The 21657-nt window shown below is 36.3% G+C and overlaps 1 protein-coding gene across 2 annotated transcripts in view; it reads left to right on the top strand.

Moving 5' to 3' along the window:
• SNTG2 (syntrophin gamma 2) overlaps positions 1-21657 on the top strand; it is a 269256-nt gene that overhangs the window by 182671 nt on the left and 64928 nt on the right. For both annotated transcript variants that reach the window (XM_069851590.1, XM_069851589.1), the window contains exons 9-10: positions 8102-8229; positions 20984-21113. In XM_069851590.1, the coding sequence (XP_069707691.1) occupies positions 8102-8229; positions 20984-21113 (258 nt within the window). The remainder of the gene's footprint in view (positions 1-8101; positions 8230-20983; positions 21114-21657) is intronic.

Consider the following 21657-nt stretch of genomic DNA (forward strand, 5'->3'; position numbering starts at 1 on the left):
GAATAGTAATCCCATTGATTGAAATACGTAGCTGCTGCATTGAATAGGATGCTTCAAGTCTCTAATGTGTTCTTCTGTACATATGCTCCATGTAAACACCGCGTACAGGTGCTCAGTGTCTGCAAAACCATCCATTAATCAAAAAGCATTAAATATCTTCAAGAGCAATCATTAGCTTGCCAAAGCATGCATGTGATGCAGCATTAGCATTAAAACAGTGTTTCTTTTCTGTGACAGAAAAGGAGGGGTAGTACCCTTGTTTCACATGCTGTTTCACCTTCCATTTAATTAGACAACACCTGTCAATTGAAATAACGTAGAATAGAGCTGTATAATTAAAAGTTTCTGCTTGCACTGACTTTTAAAGAAAGACATCCAATTATTTGTCCAAATTGTTTCTTCATCTGGAAAGGCTGGTTTCCTGTGTAGAACCCTTTATCTATTAAATGATTTCATGATTTGATTCAGTGGATAATTACTGTCTTCTTAAAGCTGTCACAGAATTGTGCACCTGCATCTAAGAATTCCATTAAAAATAAATAAACGCAGACTCTCTCCTGAATTGATGCTGCGTCAAAGGAATGCACAGGTATTGTGATATCATCATTAAATCCTTCTGAATTCTAGAGACAAGTCGAATGCTCTAATTGACTCCTATTTACAGTAGATATCATATTAATGCATTTCTTCACCTGGGCGTCTGTTCCCGACTGAACATTTGTTAATTATGTTGTTCAACACAGGTAACGTGACACTCTCTAACTGCTAAACAGAAAGGTCTTTTTTTTTTTTTTTATTCCAATCAGTCTCCAGCCTCTGTTTCCTGCCTGGCCCTGGAATAAGTATTAGGAATAATGCTCAGCCATGCACTGGTCAGATTACTTCATCAACCTACTGAAAATTCAACCTATTAATATATATAAATATATATAATACCTATCAATATTTATATAAATATAAATATATAAAAATATATATAATACCTGTGTATGCAATATAAATAAACATAGTTTTCAGACCTGACTGAAAACTATGGAAAGCTCATCCAATACACGATGAGTTGAATGGTTGCTGGTGCTGTTGCAAGAAATTATGTAATACTAATTCTCTTTTACAGAATAAGTGCAAGAGAAATCTGCCTGTTTGAAAAGTTTAGTGTATTAAGGGCTTTCTCTTGAATCTTTTAGTAATAGAGTTTTGACAAGACGCACTGCAGTTTGCACCAAAAAGATGCAAGAAAGTTAGTATTTAGTAATAAAAAATATTTACCAAAATACACTGAAACTTATTGGCTGATGGTTTCAGTCATGGCATAAGGAAATGTCGCTATGATAAGCCATTTTTTAGCACTTCAGAGATCAAAGACCATAGAGACAATGCTCTTAGTCATATTATTTAGTTTTATATAGTCCTGAGAGAAACAAGGTTTGGACTCAATGGTCCTTATGAGTCCCTTCCAACTCAAGATATTTAATGATTCTATTATTTAATGATTCTTAGAATTGTTTTTATTAGTAAAATATTTCAATATATAAATACCAAATGTATTAATGTTGCTAGCTTTTTCATATACATATTTTACAGAGGCATATTATATATATTTCTTGGACATTCCCAGCAATGCTCACTAAAGCAGAAACAGCAAAATTACCTCAAGAGATAAATAATAGCATTGTCATAGTCATCTCTTTTTGAACCAGTATCAACAAAGACAGTAATCTAGAATTAGTCATACATCTTTAGGTTTGTGTGTGCTTGGTAGAAATAACAGTTTATGGAACAGGCTCAAGACTTCAATGATACACTTTGAAATAATAAATCCTTTAAAGCAAAGAATGGATAAATTCCAAATGATCAATAAAAGGTTATATTTTTCCTGACAGGTATCACACTTGATTCTTATTTTGTAGGACTGTAGGATCATTTAGGTTGGAAAAGACTTTTAAGATCGTCAAGTCCAACTATAAACCTAACACCGCCAAGTCCATCACTAAACCATGTCCTTACGTGCCACAACTGCCTATTTTATAAAAGCCTCCAGGGATGGAGACTCGACCACTTCCCTGGGCAGCCTATTCCAATGCTTGACAACATTTTCAGTGAAGGAATAACATTTCCTAATATCCAATCTAAACCCAAGCTAGTACAGCCATCCAGTCAGTTTGTTACCCAGCAAAGGGTACACCTGTCCAAGCCATGAGCAACCGGTTTCTCCAGGAGAATGCTGTGGGAAGTAATATTAAAGTCTTTACTAGAGTCTCAGTAAACATCTACAGCCTTTCCCTTATCCACTAAGTGGGTCCCCGTGTCTTAGGAGATCAGGTTGTTCAAGCAGGACCTGCCTTTCCTAAAACCGTGCTGACCTGGCTTGATCATCTGGTTATCCTGTACATGCTGTGGGACGGCACTGAAGATGATCTGCCCCAGAACCTTCTCCAGCACCAAGGTCAGACTGACAAGCCTGTAGTTCGCAAGCTCCTCTTTCTGATGCTTCTTGTAGACAGGCATCACACTTGCTAACCTTTTAATTCCTTTTAGATTGTTTCCCTTTTCAGTCTTCATGAAAATAACGATTAATTAACCTTATAATTCAGATCAATTACAATATATTCATTGAAACTTAAGTGTACAAGTGGGTATCTTGCCAGTCTCTTGAAACCCTCAGGCATGGGGTTTAGAAAATAACTGTAAAATAAAGGAGATTTGTTAGAAAATCAGACTCTAATAGAACACAAACACGTCTTTTGTGAAATCATTTGCACTGGTTACATTTAAAGTTGAAAGCTCCAATATTCATAAGAAGTTCTCCTCTCCTGTCTTTGTTTCTGAATGTTGGTGACAACAGCAAGGCATTATTGTAGCAAAGAAAAAAAGTGTCTTGTTCAAGAGAAGACATCGCTAGTGCTAGTTAGTTTAGTCTTCTAAGAATAAACTACCAATTATTGTTGCCTCTTTGCTTAATTGTGATATGAGAATGTTTGCAATATATTGCTACTCCAGATATCATCCTTCAACAACATCCACTAGAAAGGTTTTACAAGACTTGTCTTTCTGCCAACCAGAGATTATTTGTAATATGAGATGAAAAATATATTTAAAAGTAAGCTCATGCATGCTGAGTAATATGACCTTGGGTATTACTGACTCCAAAAGTGAATTAACCCACCTTCAGCCTGCCTGAAGCCCATGTTTAATGAAAGAATTCTATGTCACCCTAAAATATCACTGTAACTGCTTTCAAGGTGTGGCCCTAATTGCAAAGTAAGATAATAGGAGTATTCAGAAACACTTTTTTCTGAGGTTATGACATTTTTCTTGCAGAGATTTAGAATCAAATATATATATATGCACACACATATATATAGTAAAATAACCAAGTTTTCCAAGCGCTGTGAATCGTATGTCACTAAAGAAAGACAAATTGTCAAGGCCAGCCAACTGTGATCTTTTGCCTTCCTTCCTATGTTCTTAGTGAAAATTTAATTATAGAGACAAGCCTGATTAGGTTTCTCCCTTAGTGAAGGACTTTTTTGGACTCATTCTACTTCTGAGAAGACTTTTGGTTGCCCCATAACAAGTTGTCATCTGGTTGTTTAAAAAAGCAACAAAGCATTTGCCTGCGTTGTCCTTCATAGGTCAGTGATTGCTAAGGGGATACAGAACCGGTGCCTCCTCCAGGTCAACAGGACACAGCTGTCCCAGGTGGGTAGCGATTATGTGTCACTACAACCTGATTCTTTTTGAGCGTTTTGTCAAAACAAATTAATTGCCAATATTGTTGGCGGCCTCAGCAGAAAGCCAGAGGTGTGAAATGAACCGGTGGACAAAACCTGTGATTGCAGAGATGATCTAAACAGCTAAATTTTTTGTAATGCTTTAGAGAAACAGCATGGAGAGATTTCAGCATGAGCAGCAGCAGCTGTTTAGTGGATGGAAGACTTGAAGGTCAGCCAGCTTATTACAATGGGTCACACCAAAGGACCACCTAGCCAAATAGCTTGTTGCCAGCAGGCACCCGCAAGAGAATACAAGAACTGGGGAAATATGTAGAATTATTTATAGATTATGTTTACTGCATCTCCAATGATTTCTGGCATAGAGGCTTCCTAAGCCAGAGCCTGTTGTATAAATACTTTTGTTCTTTATTTTTATCCTCCTGTATTTTACCTCAAATCAATACCTTTGCTTCTTGAAAAGGGCAAGTGAACCACTGTTTCCTAATCCCTTTCTCTGTTATTAGTGTCTTAACAGACCGTTATTGTACAATTTTCTCACCTGCTTCTTTTGCAGTCTAATGACACTTGGTTTAATTTAATCCTTATTAGCTTGGTAACCATTCCATACCTTTAACACCTGCTTTTCCTACAGCATCGGGTTCCTATTTTTGAATATTAATTGCCTGTTCATATCCCATTGTAACATGGGGAAAATTAATATTGACTTTCCTCCTGTGCATTACCATACTTTTATCTTCTATGTTTTTAGCAGTCCTTTTACCTCTCAGTCGTTTGGTATCACGAGGTGCTCCTGCAGCTGTTTACAGTTTGATTTTCTTTTTGTCGTTCTTTTTTACTTGTTGTGGGTAATAACCTTGGTCAGTCTAGTGTTCACCATCTTGTCCAGGTCATTAATCACTGTGCTGAACAGCATCTACATAACTGTGAGTGTCCACTGACAATGCCTCTCTAGAGTGAAAACTACTGAACTGCTGTGTTCCGCTTACTATATTTTAGCTAATAATTAATTTGTGTGATGATTTTGCCTTATTTCACAGCTAATTACTTAAGATAGTTCTGTGAGGGACAAATGGGTTTTGGAAACCCAAGTATGCCTTGGCAATTGGTTCTCTCATAAAGAGAGATTTGTGAGGTGTGACCTCTGCTTGCAAAAGTTGTATTGACCTGCTTCTTCCTCAGTTTGTTATTTTTATCCATGCTTTTAGGAGGGGATACATCAAAGATTCTATCTCACATTAAAGATTATTGAACAAAATGAACTGCTGATCCTATGATAGTTTTTCATTTTTATGCAATGGTCTTAAGGCCGTATGTATGCCCTCTTTTGCCCTTAAGAAGATAGAAAGGGGTCAGTCCAACTTTCTGATCTATCATAACCTGCTTAGTAGAATATAGCTTAGTAAGAAACAGATATTTGAAACTCTAACCAGTTTGACCTCTTTGCATCCTTTCCCTGCTCTTGGGTATTAATGTTCAGACTGTGCAGTAGGGTTTCTGCAGGTATAAGTAGTTCAAAACATGGGGGGTAGGTGGAGGTGGAAGAGGGTGGAATCACTCTTTTTAGTGTGTTTTCCATATAGCAAAACTTTTAAGTTTTCTGGAAAAGCCACGTTTTTGTTAGGAGATGACACCATTAGCACTTTGGTAGGAATATTTCTATGCTGCAGAATCATAACTTTGGGGTTAGTAGATTTTGATCAAGTTATTTTGGCCATTTTCCCCCTTCAATTCATGAATCTAATGAATAGCTAGATTGTAGATTTTCTAAAATTCTGATTTTTACATACACTAAGATGTGTTTTCTTTACACTGGTATCCAACTAAAGCATTTGATTGAAGTGTAAGGGACCAAATGGAAACCTATTGCCAGAGTGACCCACCCATGAACTTTTTGCTGCCAAATGCTCTTAAATTGCATAGAATATTACAGAATATTGTTCTACAACCTACTAAAAGATGCACAGTTAATACTTCACAAGAAAAAGAAAGAGGTTTACATTTAAATTGTCTAGATATTTTCTGTATCTTGAGAACTGAGAGGATGGGAACAATAGCTTAAGGTGCTTCAGGAGTCTTTATGTCCCTTGTTTTTCTGATTCTTGGATTTCAATTCATTGATCTTATTCAAGCATTTATGTTTGGCTGTAATAAGCTACCTTCTGCTTTATTATTTAGACATTTCAGTCTCCAGGCAGGCACTTTAGATTATGTTGATGATTTTCAACTTCAGATTGCGTGTGGTTCTGTCAATTATTCTAATGGTATAGACTTCTAAAATAAGTATCAACTCCTTCACTATAATATTATTAAATTTATATTATGCTTTGGAGACATTTTAATTTTTTGTGACTATTTCTATGAAATGGAATTAGTTTATGGGCAGTCGTGAAATACATGTACTGCAACAACACCATGAGACCCCAATCAATTGAAAGCTGGATTGTTCTGGGGATTGCAAATAATCTAGATAAAATTTCATTCCTCAAAGATATTGCAGTCTAAAATATTCTTTAGTGTTAACATCTCTAGTAATTTCATCACAAATTTTTAAGTTATTATAACATTCTTCCTCAATCACCAACTTTCAGTCAGCCTGTTAGAATGTGAAACTCTCTGACTATAAGAAAGAACATTAGTAGGGAGAAATACTAATGCTAAATCCTTATGAGCAAGAAAAAGAAACAAACCTAGAACAACTCCCAGAATGCTCTTTATTTTGAGTATGTTTTATGACATTTGAACACTTGGGCATAACAGATCTGAAGTTGGGTCATTTGGTGGTTTATTTGCTTTTTTAAGTACTACTTAGTGCATATTTACAGCTCATATAAAAATAACTGACTTTCCACTCCCTTCTTTACTACAAAGTAAAATAATCTTGGTTGACAGACAGTACAAATGCTTAACTTTGACCTAAATACCTGTAACTGTGAATCCTTCTCAGCTGCCTCTCTGTAAATAGTATTGTTCTTTATAAGACAGTGAAATGCCCAGCTGTCCTGATACTACAGAGATATAGGTGCCAATAATTTTTTTTCAATGTATCATTTTTATGCATTCTGTAAGAAACTCCTAGCTCATTCTATTTTTTATTTAATAAATATTTTTTAAGCTCACAGTCACATTCGTAAATCATTGGCACATTGAGCAGTGGTTTTCAGCATTTTTCTAATCTGTTGACAATGTAATTGTTTTTTACCTGTCAATAAAGTTTTGAAATTATTTGCAAGTAAGACCAGTTGCTATGTTTTATGACAATTTTAGCATAGTTCTGTCCTTTCAGTCATTGACACAATGATATAAACCTCTAGATACTATTTTACTAGGAACACACTATATATTCTGCCAGGATATATTGACCAAGATGTGTATCTCTCTGCAGTTTCATCAGCGTTTTAGTGCTAGTAGTTCTCTGACAACTTTTAAAATTTCACAGATGTTTTCTTTTATCATGCTTCATTATTGGTGCCTTCATACACTATTTATTTGCAATATATAAGAAGCTACATAAATGAACAGGCTGAACAGTCTATATATAAGCTCTAGGTTACGGTTGACTAAGTGCTTTTATCAATATCTATATATCCAGGCTAATTCTCCTAACTTAAATTGCACTTGCACACATTTGTTTTAAGGTTATCCTCTTTTGTATGCTCTAGTTGCATGAAATCAGTAGATTGTAGCATTTTACATTTTCACTATTCTGAGATCTGGACACCCTTTACTGCTTAGACAGAATAAACAATCTTGCCTTTCTAGTAGAAGCATTTGAAAGAAAACTTCAAAGATGAAATTTCAAAATCCTTCTGTTCGAATACGGACAGAGACAACTGGAAATTAGTATTTTAAATCTAATAATAACTAACATTGTGGATAAAAGTTGCAGGGCACAAATAAGAAAACAGTACTTTCCAGTGCAGTTTTTACATCAGAATGTTATTTGTATCTTTTTCTCTGATAATTCTTTGAGAGATGAGAGTTGTACAGTCCAAATTAATTTAAACCAAAAATTTATTTTATGTTATTTTTAGAACAAATTTCGGACACTATGACTAGAAAATATTTCCTTTATATTGTCACATGTAAATATTAACAAAAATATAAATAATGTTAAGACAATACTGAAATTAAGTATTGTCTTAACAATACTGTCCTATTACAAGCGTAATATTGAGATAGCTAGCATTGTTTTTCAACATAAATGCTTCTTGTTTTTTTCTCTACTGAATCCTGAATTTCTTGAACAGTTTTGTTGCTATGATTATTCACTTCTGAGACAGGCAGAGCCAGAGATACATATTCATGCTTTTGTCACTGTATTGTCTGATAAACTGCACTTACTGATTCTCATTTATTCTGTACAGGCTCCATCATCACCTTCTTCACCCATAGTTAATGAACCAAAATATGAGAAGCGCTGGCTAGACACCTTATCAGTTCCTCTCTCAATGGCACGAATCTCGAGGTACAAAGCTGGAACAGATAAATTAAGGTTTGTAATCTAAAAGGGGAAGCACTGCTTAGCTAGGCTTACCTAATATTTTGCTGTGGAGTATATAAGAATTCTTTGAGTGGAAATATGAAAGTCGTCTTATTCAAAACTACTCAGTCTATCTTCTCTTGAGATAAGTGACATGCATGGTGACTACAAAAGACAGAGTAAAAACAGACAATAAATATAGCTTCTACAAATATGTTTCTAGAATGTGTTGTATCTTGAGAATCCAGGTAGCACCAGCAGCTAATACAGAGGTTAAGCTTAGCTTTACATGAATTAATTTTTAAGGTACATTTAATTCCATATCTCTAACAGAATACTTCTATATTTCCAAATTCTAATACCATTAATTAACTCTCTTTTTTCTTTACAAATGATAACATTGTGCATAACCATCATGACTATGCTGCATATCACTGTCATAGAGAAATTCATATTAACAAGACATTTTTCATGGTAGAAAATATTTTTGATCATCAAATCTTTTTGCATCTCAGAGACCTAAGTAATGATTCATTAAGTAGCTGCTGAATAGGATGTCAGAGGTGTTCATCCTGAACTTCAGGGAAGATGAAAATAAAAGTTAATTTTAATAGAGTTTCAATAAATAATGTGCTTGAGAATAGTTTAACACATCACAGCATGCACGTTTTTTTCTGCAATCCATTCTGTGTGTTAGGACTGCATCAAATGTAGAAGTAGTTGTGTTCCAAGAAGTCCACAGTCCTCCATATGTACGAGAATGGGAGTTAATTCATTGTTATTATTTTCCATTTTTTTATGGGTCGCCCTTTATTTATTTCCTTCCAGCTGAAAATGGTCTACTCTATTGCTTGTTAATGTGGAATCAGAATTTCTATTGAAGCATCAGCTATGCAGGTCGCGTTCTACCAGGAGATATCAGAAGTTCGTGTGTATGACTTCCTTGAGCTATGCCAGATTTGTTACCTGTTGCCTGAAAATTACCTGAAAAACATTATTTTTCTATACATACTCTTTTTAACTTATATCAATTGATTTTCTAAACCAGTTGGCAACTCCTCTCCCAGACTTTGTTTTAAAGATCACAGGTGAATAATAATAAATAATCCAGAAAAGTTCTTCCACAGTCTTTTTCTGAACTCTTACTTACATTTTATTTAGTCTCTCCTCTCCTCCTCCCCTGCTTTCATCCTTCCTACTTCAACCAGCCAGTTCACGTGGTCCACCCCTTCTCAGACTTTCACAGACTTAGAAGTCCCCCTATGAATTAAGCAAACTAATCCCTGTGTGCACATTTAGACATCAACTCATCATCAACTTATTGTCAGCATTCTTACATGCAAAGGATAAGTGGAAGGTGGAACATTTAAACTTCTGAGTTCAGTTATCACTCCGATAGTGTGAAGCAGCTTCACTCCTGTGCACTCTATGCAATAGATGGAGCACTCCCAAGGGTTTCCAGTTCCCAAATGAGTAGCATGTGCATTTTGAGAATTTGAAATAAAACAGCTTCTGAAATTGCACTGGGTCTGGCTGAGATGGAGTTAATTTTCTTTGCAGCATCCCGTAAGGTTCTGTATTTGGTTTGTGACTGAAATAATGTTAAAAAAACCACCAGTGTTTTCGTTCTTACTGAGCAGTGCTTACAGAACATCAAGGCTTTCTCTTTTTTCCTGCTCTGCTCCTACTCAACCAGTAGACAAGAGTGGACAAGAAGGTGGGAGGGGACACAAGCTGGGCAGCTGATCCAAATTGACTAAAGGGATATTCCATGCCAGGTAACATCATACTCATCAATAAAAACTGAGAGGAGGGGACTGGGGGGAAGCTATCCATCACTTGGAGACAGGCTGGGCATTGTTCTGCTTCTAGGAGGCAGCTAGCGGTTACCTTTGCATCACGCTTTGGTTGTGAGTTGGTTCGTTCTGTTTGTTTCCTCTTTCCTTTGCTTATGAAACTACCTTTATTGCAACCCACAAGTTTTCTTGCTCTTCCTACTCTCTGCTGTCCTTTTGGAGAGGAGTGGTGGGGTGGCAATGTGGATGCTTAGCTGCTGGCCCAGGATCAACCCATCACAGATACAGTTTTTTCTTGTAAGGACTGAGGAATCTTCAGTTTTGGTCTTGAAAAGACATATTCTCCTATGATGCATCTTGCTCTCGTATATATTTATTATATATAACATTCCGTTATTACTAGACTTATTTTTTCCTTTTTTGTTGTAAACTCTTTAAGGATGATAAAATCATTCCAGAAAGCCTATCACCATCCCATGATACCCTAGTTCTACTAAATGCTCCTTGTTTGTTTTGGTAAACCAACAAGAATATCTTTACGAGCATTAAAGGAATATCAGCTTGAGATTAATTGTGGATGAGGTTGCCTCCCATGTCCTTAATAGAGATGTTTATTTTCGCCTGAGGGATACCAGATTGCTTTAATCCTATTCTCTCCTCCTCTTATATACACATACATATTCTTGCTGTTATCCCACTTGTATCCTTCCTTTTGTATCCCCACGTCTGTATATGCATATATTCCAACATTTGTCTTCAGTAATTGCTCTCTAAAATCAATCGTCTGCTTTGCATTAAGTACAACCTACAAGCAATTACAGGTAGAAACAGTAACATTAGTCTAGATAACAATCCTCCTTTCAACCATATCTACACATCTCTGCTTACCTTCACATTTCAGCCATCAGTCTAAAGTCATTTGAATGAGTCCATAATGATTCCCCTGAATATATCATGGATCCTGCTGACTATTTTGCTAATTTTGCTGTTCTCAGTATTTACTTGGAGCCTGTCTGCATATGTTGATAGGCAGCATGCCTGCTTTTTCAGTATTAAGTGTGTCTGTGAGTCTATATGTCATCCTCGTAACTTCTTGTCTCTCTCATGTTCTTTATTATAACTTTGTTTTGTTGCAATTCATCATATGCCTTCTCTTCAGCTAGATGGACTGTATGAAAGGCATTTTCCCCTGCTCCTTACCTGAATTAAATTCAGATATATCTGTATCATTCTTTCATCAAAATTATATATATCCCTTTGGCTTTTGACATTCTCTTAATAACTATGTAAATTATTATGGCTTGTGAAAGGATAGTAAATCCTGTATGATTATTTTGCTGTCTATCCACTCATGGGTAATGCACACTCTGCTTTCTTCACCCTGTGAAATCCTTGCAGCAGGCTACAGCAAAGTTGGCATCCTTCTGTTACTAAAAGCAATCAGGGACTGATCATTTTAATATACAGTATCGTATATTCTCTATATATAATTGTATATTCTGTATATACAACCTGTAAGTCCAACTACTCTTGCTGTTCTGATATGGTAAGCTGCTGCCATCCCTGCTGTCTGGATGTCCCTTCTGATCACATTCACTTTTCTTCTCCATCCTATTCAAGATTCTTTCATATTGTTAGCATTCTGTTCTGGTGGTGTAAATAAGCCCCAACTTTCAGATAATCTTCAGAAGTACAAGAAGATCGTATGTTGTAAGGCTAAATAGGATCAGATATGTTACTGCAGGGTAACTTTTAGTTATCTTTATTATGAAAAACAGAGAGAGGCAATATAGGACAGCATCTTGCTCGTATTTTTAACCATTTTTCAATTAGAAATGTTAATGGCTAGAGTTGCCTGTTCAACTGTAGTATACTTTTAATGTGGTTTCTATCAGATCTGTCTAATCTAATCACCTAGGCTTTATACTTTGTTTATGGATAAGCTATGCACTTTAAATTTCTCAGTATTTCATTTGAATTTTCCAGTAATTTCAGCACGGTAAGGCATACTTTTAGCTCTTGTGCCAGGAACAACCATATCTGATTGTTATTCTTTTGTCATTACAAATGACAAGTGATTCTGTGATTCTCGTTTCACTTGACTTTTCATTTTAATTTTACCTGGAACTTTTAACACTGATGACTAAAGACACAAGAGAATATGTTACATATATTTGAGATTTTGTCAGCATCATAATTATTAACAGAATCGAGATAGAATGGGATAGATTTTTTTTCCTTCCCTATATATGAAGAGGAGTGAATGAAAATTCCCCAGAATATTTCAAAAGAAAGGTAAGAAATAGAGTAAATGTCCTTCCTCTTCTCAATGCAGGATCTTTCCCATTATATTTTTAGAAGGGATGAACGTGGAAGAGAAACATTCTATTAATTACCAAAAACACTACTAAAAATAAGCGTATTACAAATTGTTTAAATATTTGAGGCTATCTGAATATATCTGTGCAACATGCTGATTGGCCTTTGGCTTAGTTATTGGTTCAATAACTTTTTTATTCATTTGCCTTTATAATATGGCACCACTGGTATCATTCTGCACATCTTGCCATTCATAAATGCCATTTTTCTCTGCAAGAGGTAAGACAATATATACACTGAGAACTCTTCCTGTGAATACTCTTTATTGCTACTGGTAATGGAAACATTTTTGATGGTTAACTTAAGGATAGAGTTGGTTACTATATTTGATTTTGATTTGATTTTGAATTTGTAGTTCATGGCATAGTTAGGGGTGTTTTTATTTTTTGGATAGCAAAGTAAAGACAACTAGCCTTACAGAAGATGGGAATGTAGTTTGTTTATTTATAATCTTTTATTTTCCTTATGGAATGTCTAAGTCCTTATTTGGGAAAAGTGATAGGCACACATTTTCAGTCCTTATAGCAGATATTGACAGCACTATATAGTCATTTTTATTTGCTTTATTAACTCGACCTTTAAGATAAGAATGGTAGCTATAAAATTCACCAACTTATTTTGAAGATTAAAATTAAACTGAAGTAATAAGAGGACAGAAATTAATTCAGGCCCAGTAGCTATGAGCCCATGTAGCTATGATCCCAATTACAAAACAACTTAATTAGACTGAGGTGTTACTTTCTTGGTATTCTGGCCATTGCAATCACACTATGTAATTTTTTTAATGGATTTTTTTGTTTTTATTTTTACTTGGTTGATTATTATTTTTTTCAAATTGGCTCAATAGTTTCTTAGCAGGATCTTTCTGAAGGATTGTATTTTCCATTTTAGCATTTCTGTGAGCTAACAAAATGCCTTTAATTAGATAAATAAATTGGAAAATAAGAAATGGTATAATTTTGAGAAAAGTACAGGAATTAAACATAATCTCCGAGTTACAGAAACTGAGTGAATACTTGCTTACAGTTTGCGGTAGCAATTGTGTTGAACATGAGGGTAAGATTGTTACCACAATCCTTATAAAAATAAGAAGTGTGACCAGTAGGGCAAGGGAGGAGATTCTTCTCATGCTTCTCATGAGATCCAACCTGGAGTACTGTGTCCAGTTCTGGAAGCCTTAGAATCAGAAGGATATGGACACGCTGAGGGATATGGTTTAGTGTTTGGTAGGAACGGTTGGACTCGGTGATCCGGTGGGTCTCTTCCAACCTGGTTATTCTGTGATTCTGTGAGTCCAGAGGAGACCACAGAGATGATTCAATGTCTGTAACACCTCTGCTGTGAGGACAGGCTGAGAGAGTTGGGTTTGTTCAGACTGGAGAAGAGAAGGCTCCAGGGAGACCTTGGAACAGTTTATGGTACCTGAAGGGGCTACAGGAAAGCTGGGGAGGGGCTTTTTACAGTAGGGGGAATGGCTTTAAACTGAAGGGGGGAAGATTTAGATTAGGCATTAGGAAGAGATTCTTCCCAATGAGGGTGATGAGGCCCTGGCCCAGGTTGCCCAGGGAAGCTGCGGCTGCCCCATCCCTGGAGGGGTTCAAGGCCAGGTTGGATGGGGCTTGGGCACCTGATCCAGTGGGAGGTGTCCCTGCCCATGGCAGGGGGGTTGGAATTAGATGGGCTTTGAGCTCCCTTCCAGTCCAAGCAGAGGGCATTTAGATTTCAAAGAAATCCACCACATTACTATGTGCAAGCCAAACACATGGACATCTGTTTTTCCCTAACAAACGTATCTGAATTTCATAGCCAGTATAAATTGGATAGTTACACCATGTGGAGAATTGAACATCCTGAAGAAGTGATATTTTGCATATAATTTAAGTGTAATGACACTGCTGATCTCTGTAATCATGATAGGGATTTGTTGTTCTAAATTGTAGGTACTTCTCATATCAAAGACTTATAGAGCTTGAACCTGAACCTGAACTGACATTACAGTGGTGGACAGTCCAATAATTATCTGAATATAAATTTTGTTAGCCATTTTATATGTGTCAAAAAATTCTTAGAGACACTTATGTATATGTTTGAGACTGAAGCCATTAACACATCAAATCTGCTGTCAAGACATCATTAAGATAGATCCAGTCTTCCTACAAGGGATACTGTGAGATACAGCTGGTTGATTTATTATTTAAAATTTTAACCTCTCCCACACACTTCCTTGTGCTTAAAAAGCATTTAGAAAATAACATGCATCTTCATTATCCTACTGATTCAAATAAATTTTAAATATTATACTTGCATTAAGACTTTTTAAAAATACAGCTGAAGGGGTTTTAACTTTAATAACAATTATTATGACAATGCATTCAATAGGAAGATGAAACCAATCTTGTTTGATTTGCTTATCTATATTTACTAATATTTTCTTGTACTTAATGTGTAGAATTAACACATAACATATTCTGAATCTAAAATGACATCTTGATGTCAACAACTTAAGGCAAACTGACATTCTGTGGTACCATTCACAGGCTGACAATCTTTGTGGGACTGGACTTTGATGGATGAGATGAATTCCATCTGACTGTAGGCATCTAATAGTTATTCACCTATGAATGTGATAAATCCCTGAACTGATAGAACCGTAGAATCATAGAATAGTTTGGGTTGGAAAGGACCTTAAAGACCATCCAGTTCCAACCCCTCTGCCATGGGCAGGGACACCTCCCACCAGACCAGGCTGCCCAAAGCCCCATCCAACCTGGCCTTGAACACCTCCAGGGAAGGGGCAGCCACAGCTTCCCTGGGCAACCTGTTCCACTGTCTCACCGCTTGTATGGTAAAGAAATTCTTCCTTGTGTCTAGTCTAAATCTGCCCCTCTCCAGTTTATACCCGTTGCCCCTCATCCTATCCCCACAAGCCTTGTAAACAGTCCGTCTTGAGCTTTCTTGTATCCCCTTCAGTTGCTGGAAGGTCACTGTAAGATTTCCTCAGAGCCTTCCCTTCTCCAGGCTGATCTTGGACACAATAGACAGAAACAAACATCTTCAGGGAATGGTCCGTCTCACCTACCTGGTGCACATGCTTGTGATAAAACAAACTAGCACCCTGCTCACTTATAGAATCATTGAATAATTCAGGCTGGAAGGGATTCTGGAAGTCACCTAGCCCAACTCTCTGTCCAAAGCATGTCTAATGAGACTATTTTGCTCAGGGACATCTCTTGTCAAGTCCTGAACAGTTCCCAGGGTCAAGATTCCACAACCTCACTGGACAACCTGTGCCAGTGTTTAATTACTATCCTGGGAAAAACAAAAAACGAAACAAAATTCTAATGTTGAATTACTATTTCCGATGTTCCAGCTTGTGTCTGCTGCCAGTCATCCATGTATTTAGTCAACAGAGCTTCATATGCTACAATGGGATGAAATCCACCTCGCTTGAATTACTACTAGGAATTATAAAACATATTATTAAGTATGAATTCATGAGGTTCTCCTTCCCAGTGCTGGAATTGAAAATAAACCGAAGTTAACAGTAACAGAAGAAAAATGTTCACAAATAAGACCAAAACACGAAATTCAGTTGAAGTTTATGATTAATACTTTGATGTCTTTTTAGCTATGCAGTTTCTGTGAATAGTCCAGTTATATAAGCACATCTGAACATTTTTTAAGGTTTGAGGTTTTATATAATTTCTAACACCCCCCATTATTTTTAACACAAATCTCAAATACATTAAGTAATTCAAATAATGGGTTTTTTGGCAATTTCTGTTCACATGGACTCACAGTCTGCAAAACTTCAGGCAAAACAGAAGTTCTAACAAGAGGGTTATATAGCATTATGAACAAACAAGTACAAAATGCTGTAAGAAAAGCAATAAAAACTCCAGACACACATCAAATGAAATCATGCAAATCTTAAGGAACACTGATTAAGGACCTGAGAAACCGCAAAGCTCATCAAAACTGTCTCTATAAGCCTAGTAGTAAACAACAGGTAAAACAGATGCTGTCAGACAATCTTCTAGGGTTTCTTAAGGAAACATTGTACAGTAAAACATTGAAATAAAGCTAATGGAAAGATGGTTTCATCTGACACAGGTATTGAAAATCTTAAAATATATTTTGCTGATTATTTTTTTTCTCCAATAAAGTAAAAGTTTGGCTTTTCCCATTTCAGCTGGCTCTGAAAATACTTTTTCCTTTAGAAAGGTCTCTTGATTTAGTGTTTCTATGGTAGCTAACTGCTTGTATGGCAAAATATGTTCTATTAATATTAATTAAAATTAACTGTTTACAAGTGTCGATGTCAGGAAGGGAACTTTAGTCTAGTGATGCCCATCTGTTATTCTAATGGACATTCTCACAAAACAGTGTTTATTTTACTGAAAGAAATTAATGCAGTAAACAAAACCCAAAAAAGACCAGGAATGCAGGTTCATTCATCATTTCACCATGAAAGTGAGATGCAAAGAGTTTTTAAATGAAAACAGTGCCTCAAGCTCCTTAGTGGAAATGCTTGCAGGAAACAAAGTTACAGATTCAGAGATAAGTCTGAAAATAATAAGAAAGGTGAGGTTAATTCAGACCAAATTTCTGGAATTTAGGAAAAGCAAACCCTCATTTCTGGTTCTAGTTGCAATGGTTAGTATGGGAACATTAGGAGTAGAAGAGATGGGAATTGCCTCTGGGTTATGAAGTGGACTTGAAATCTCATAGGGAAAAAAGCCACTGCATGTCATCTTATTTTGTGGCGATGGTGTGACTTGAGACCTCTCAAACTCACTATTTGTTATTAAATGGAAAGATTATCCTTTTCAGCTCTCAACAACAGGTGCTTAATTGTGCCTTTATATTTTTTCTTTTCTGTGTTTTGAAGAAATGGAGCAAGATATGGTATTTAAGCCTCTAGAATTTATTTTCTCCTGAATTCCAGTGCTGTCTTGGTGTTTGCATTCATGATTTCACTTAAAACAAAAACAAAAGCCTCAGCATTCCACCTGTTAAGCTTTAATTTTTAGTTTAAATATTTGTTTTTACTTGTAGCCTTATATACACTGTGCTTTTCAGACCACATGTAACAATATATTTTGGACTCTGTAAAGGGAAGCTATTATAACTGAAAGAAGAAATAATCATAGTAAAGTTGAGTACGATTAGGAGTAAAATCACTGTTTTATTAGCACAGACTTTGTGACTGGCCTCTGTAAACTCTGAAAAACCCTGGCCCTTTCTTTTCCCATTTAATTTAATTCACTGAGAAGCATTCTCTTGCGGGACGTGTCCCTGCCCATGGTGTGGGGGCTTGGAACTGAATGATGTTTAAGGTCCATTCCAACCCAAACCATTCTATGACTATATGATTCTGGTGAAACTAGCTTTCTGTCTGTGTCAGAAAAATGAGGACGTTGGCACACCAAAGGTCTCAGTTCTTTGTACGAGGCAGCATGATGCCCTCCAGCACATCAGAAGCCTTGAATGAGACAGAGCTCCTGGGAAAATGTGTCCTGGTGTCAGTCTGCAGGTGCAAGAAAACAGGTCTGCAGGATAGGGCTTGGGGATCTTGGTGGGCACCACAATGAGTTTGAATTAATTGTCTGCACTTTCAGTGGTGAAAGGTAGACATGTACAGGGCTGCATTAGTAATAACATAGTAAGCAAGTCCAGGGAAATGACTATGTCCGGATGAAGATCCAGAACAAGTCATGTCCCTCAGGGGTCCACACTGGGACTGGTGCTGTTCAATGACTTCATCAATGATATAGACAGTGAGATTTAGTACACCCTTAACAAGTTTGCAGATGACACCAAACTTAGCGACCTTCCACTACCTGAAAGGAACCTACAAGAAAGCTGGGAAGGGACTATTCATAAAGGCTGGTGGTGATAGGACAAGGAGAAACAGATATAAACTGGAGAAGGGCAGATTTAGACTAGGCATTATGAAGAATTTCTTCACTGTAAGAGTGGTGAGACACTGGCCCAGGTTGCCCAGGGAAGCTGTGGCTGCCCCATCCCTGGAGGTGTTCAGGGCCAGGTTGGATGGGGCTTGGGCAGCCTGATCCAGTGGGAGGTGTCCCTGCCCATGGTAGGAGGGTGGAACTGGATGATCTTTAAGGTCCCTTACAACCCAAACCATTCCATCATTCTATTCTCCTTTACTTTGTATTCCTGAGGCCAGATCTGAAATTCTTGCTTCTAGACTACTCTGTCTAGTTTTGTTCTTCCTGTGGAAAAGATTTGTGTTTTAAACCAGTTAGTAAGGAGGCTGGACTAGACCATCTGCAGAATCCCTCATGCCCTATTTGATTCTGTGCAAATATCCTGTCAGTGGAGCATTCAGATACCTAGATGCATTTGTTTGAGTCTTGTTGACTGTCTTCTATAAACAATCAACCTATTCTAATAAAGAAAAACAGGAATATTAGCGTAATTCTGCACTATTGCCAGAACTATGTTTCAAATGGGGAAAGATTGGTTGTTTTTTATTATAAAACTTGCTGTTCTTTAATCTTGGTTGCCTATGTTGGCTGCATTAGTTGTTCGCTGAGGAGTCACCTGTTGTCTTTCATCAGACACTTATGTCATTTGGGTCAGGCATTCACCTCGAGTATGTTTATGCATCTACTGAAGCTGTTAGTAGATTCAGTGGAGAGCACATACATTTTCTTGGCTTCGTTAAATGATCTGGATTGTCCTCTCTGTCTGACTACGTATTCTAGCATCTTATCTTTGATGTTTGAATTTGATATCTAAGTTAGGCGTTGTGAATGTCTTCTCTTCGGGGCACCAAGTTAAGTGTGTTTGCATGTTCCACCATGTATCAATGCTTAGAGGATGACAGGTCTCCGCTGTCTCAGTGAGATTTTGAAGAGGTTATCCCATAAGTCATTCCATTATAGCATTGTTGGAACCTTAGTCAGAGTTTCAGGTAAAACAAACACTATGCTTGAGAGGTGGTTATTTCACTCAGTTTACTTGAAGACAATAAAAGGATTTGTTTTGACCTTTTCTTTCTTTCTGAAGAGTTGAAGCAGATTTACTCAAATGGAAGTGACACAGAATTTTGCCGCTGTCATCAAGTTTTCATAGTTACCTTGATAATTCAATCATGAAAGGAAAACAAGGGAATTGTCCAGTATATATTTAGGTCTTCAGACCAAGTATGTTATTTTTGTGAAGGGCAAGTATAACATTCTACAACTCTTTTAGTAGCATAGGATATCAGCTAATGTGTATATATTTATTAGGCTACTTTATCTGGTTAATTTTGTGTGTAATGCTTATTTTATATGACCTTTTTTAACAAGTATTTGGAGTTCAATATTCATGTTCACCATCAAAATCCCTACAAATGACAAATGTTAGGTTAAGAACTCTTGCAGAGTGTCATGAATGAATAACTGCTTATTAACCTCTATGTGTCATTTTGAATGCTCATGTCGACATTTATCATAAATTAAGCAGCAGAGGAATTCACCTTTGATCAGAGAATCCCAGGAACCCCAACAGCTTCAGAGAGCAATATTCTTGATTCTGTAGTTGGCTTTCTTCTAGGTTAATACCAAAAAGATAGCAATATAGCGTGTAAGTAGGAATATCTACTTTGTAACTGTAGAAGATAGCAGTGGTATTTTCCAAATTCAAACACATGTACAATCATTCAGATAATTATAATGGTCTTTCTCAATAGAATATGGCTAAACTCTAATTCTCATGATGCTCACAGGCACTTAAGTAATCTTTTTATCTTTCTGGAGCTCAGTCGCTGAAACTATTGCATATCACGTTTTTAATTTAGACCGGTGTACTTCCATGCTGTTACTTAATGAGCTTTTGACATCCCTATTAAAAAACAAAATCATGTCCCAAGAACATCCAAACGGGGGGGATTTCCAAGCTGCTTGCAGTTGTGCCTAACTTACTGCAGGTAGTAAAGAAAGAATTAGCATTTGCAGAATAAAGTTGCTGTAAACACTTAATAGAGGCATAAAAAGCGGATACAATGCAATTGCACATTAGCACATGTTGATGCTGTTTTGAGAAAGGGCCCTACATTCAATATTTAAAGAAGCTTCTAAATACATTTATCAAAATCCTGTGTCATAAAGAGCTTAAGGAAACATTGCTTAGAATGTTATGTAGAAAAGCATAGGAATACAATAAATTAAAGCTAGGGTATGCAGTTCTTTGCAAATTAATGCATTCCTAGTAAATGAACCCAAAGTGAAATAAAGAAAATAGTCATTTTAGATTATTTTTTTTATGTTTTCTCAAAAAGATCTGATGCTTATATCCTGCATATATTACATTACATTCAGTAATTATGAACATAATATGCATACTCAAGGGAAGTAAATGATCAGCACATATTTATGCTGGTACAGAAAAAATACTTATTGTATATGTTGCTCCTGGTACTGCCCATTATTACCTTTTTGTTGCTTTTCTTTTGATTTGCAAAATTAAGACTCAAAACTTGTCAAAAGGTGTAAAAATCACTTGAACACTGAGAAATATTGGGCAGTTTCAGAAAACTGACGTATCTTCCTTTACGGATATATTTCTTCTTACTGCAGATCTAATGCATTTGAAGTGCTGGCACTCGATGGAGTTAGCACTGGGATACTTCAGTTTTATACAGCCCAGGAGAGTGCTGACTGGCTGAGAGCAATATCAACTAACATCAGTGATTTGACACTTCAAAATGTATGTTACTTTCTGCATATTTTCTTGTCTGTGCTATTGTAAAATTATTCCTAATTTTCCAAGAGTAGAAAATAATTCACACTTAAGATAAAACCTATAAAACCGCATGTGTATGGGTAGGAAAATGAGAAAAGAAAGAGCAGGTAGAGGTTGTCTGCTTAATCAAAAGTATGAAGAAGCTTTCAAAGCTTGCAGTATTAGCATTGAAGAGAGAACAGCAGAAAATTAGATTGCATTTATTATTTGAAAGACTTCTTAAGGCAAAATATTTATCCTTCCTGGTCATTTATGAGAGCTTTAGATATAAATAAATATATCATTTTTTCATTTTTCTAATTAAAATATGCTTGAAATTAGTATTTGTTGATTTTAAAGTAGGCATATGGAAATCCTGTAGCTAATGAGGTGTGATATATATACAGGATTATTGGAAGATAGTATTTCTACTATCTTTACGTTGTCTAGAAGTTGAATTATTTAGGATCACTTTATTCCATCTTTCTTTCTAGAAGTATAAAAATGCTTATGCTGGTTGCAGTTATTC

Source organism: Phaenicophaeus curvirostris, chromosome 2 (assembly GCF_032191515.1).
Source record: "Phaenicophaeus curvirostris isolate KB17595 chromosome 2, BPBGC_Pcur_1.0, whole genome shotgun sequence".
Taxonomy (NCBI): Eukaryota; Metazoa; Chordata; class Aves; order Cuculiformes; family Cuculidae; genus Phaenicophaeus; species Phaenicophaeus curvirostris.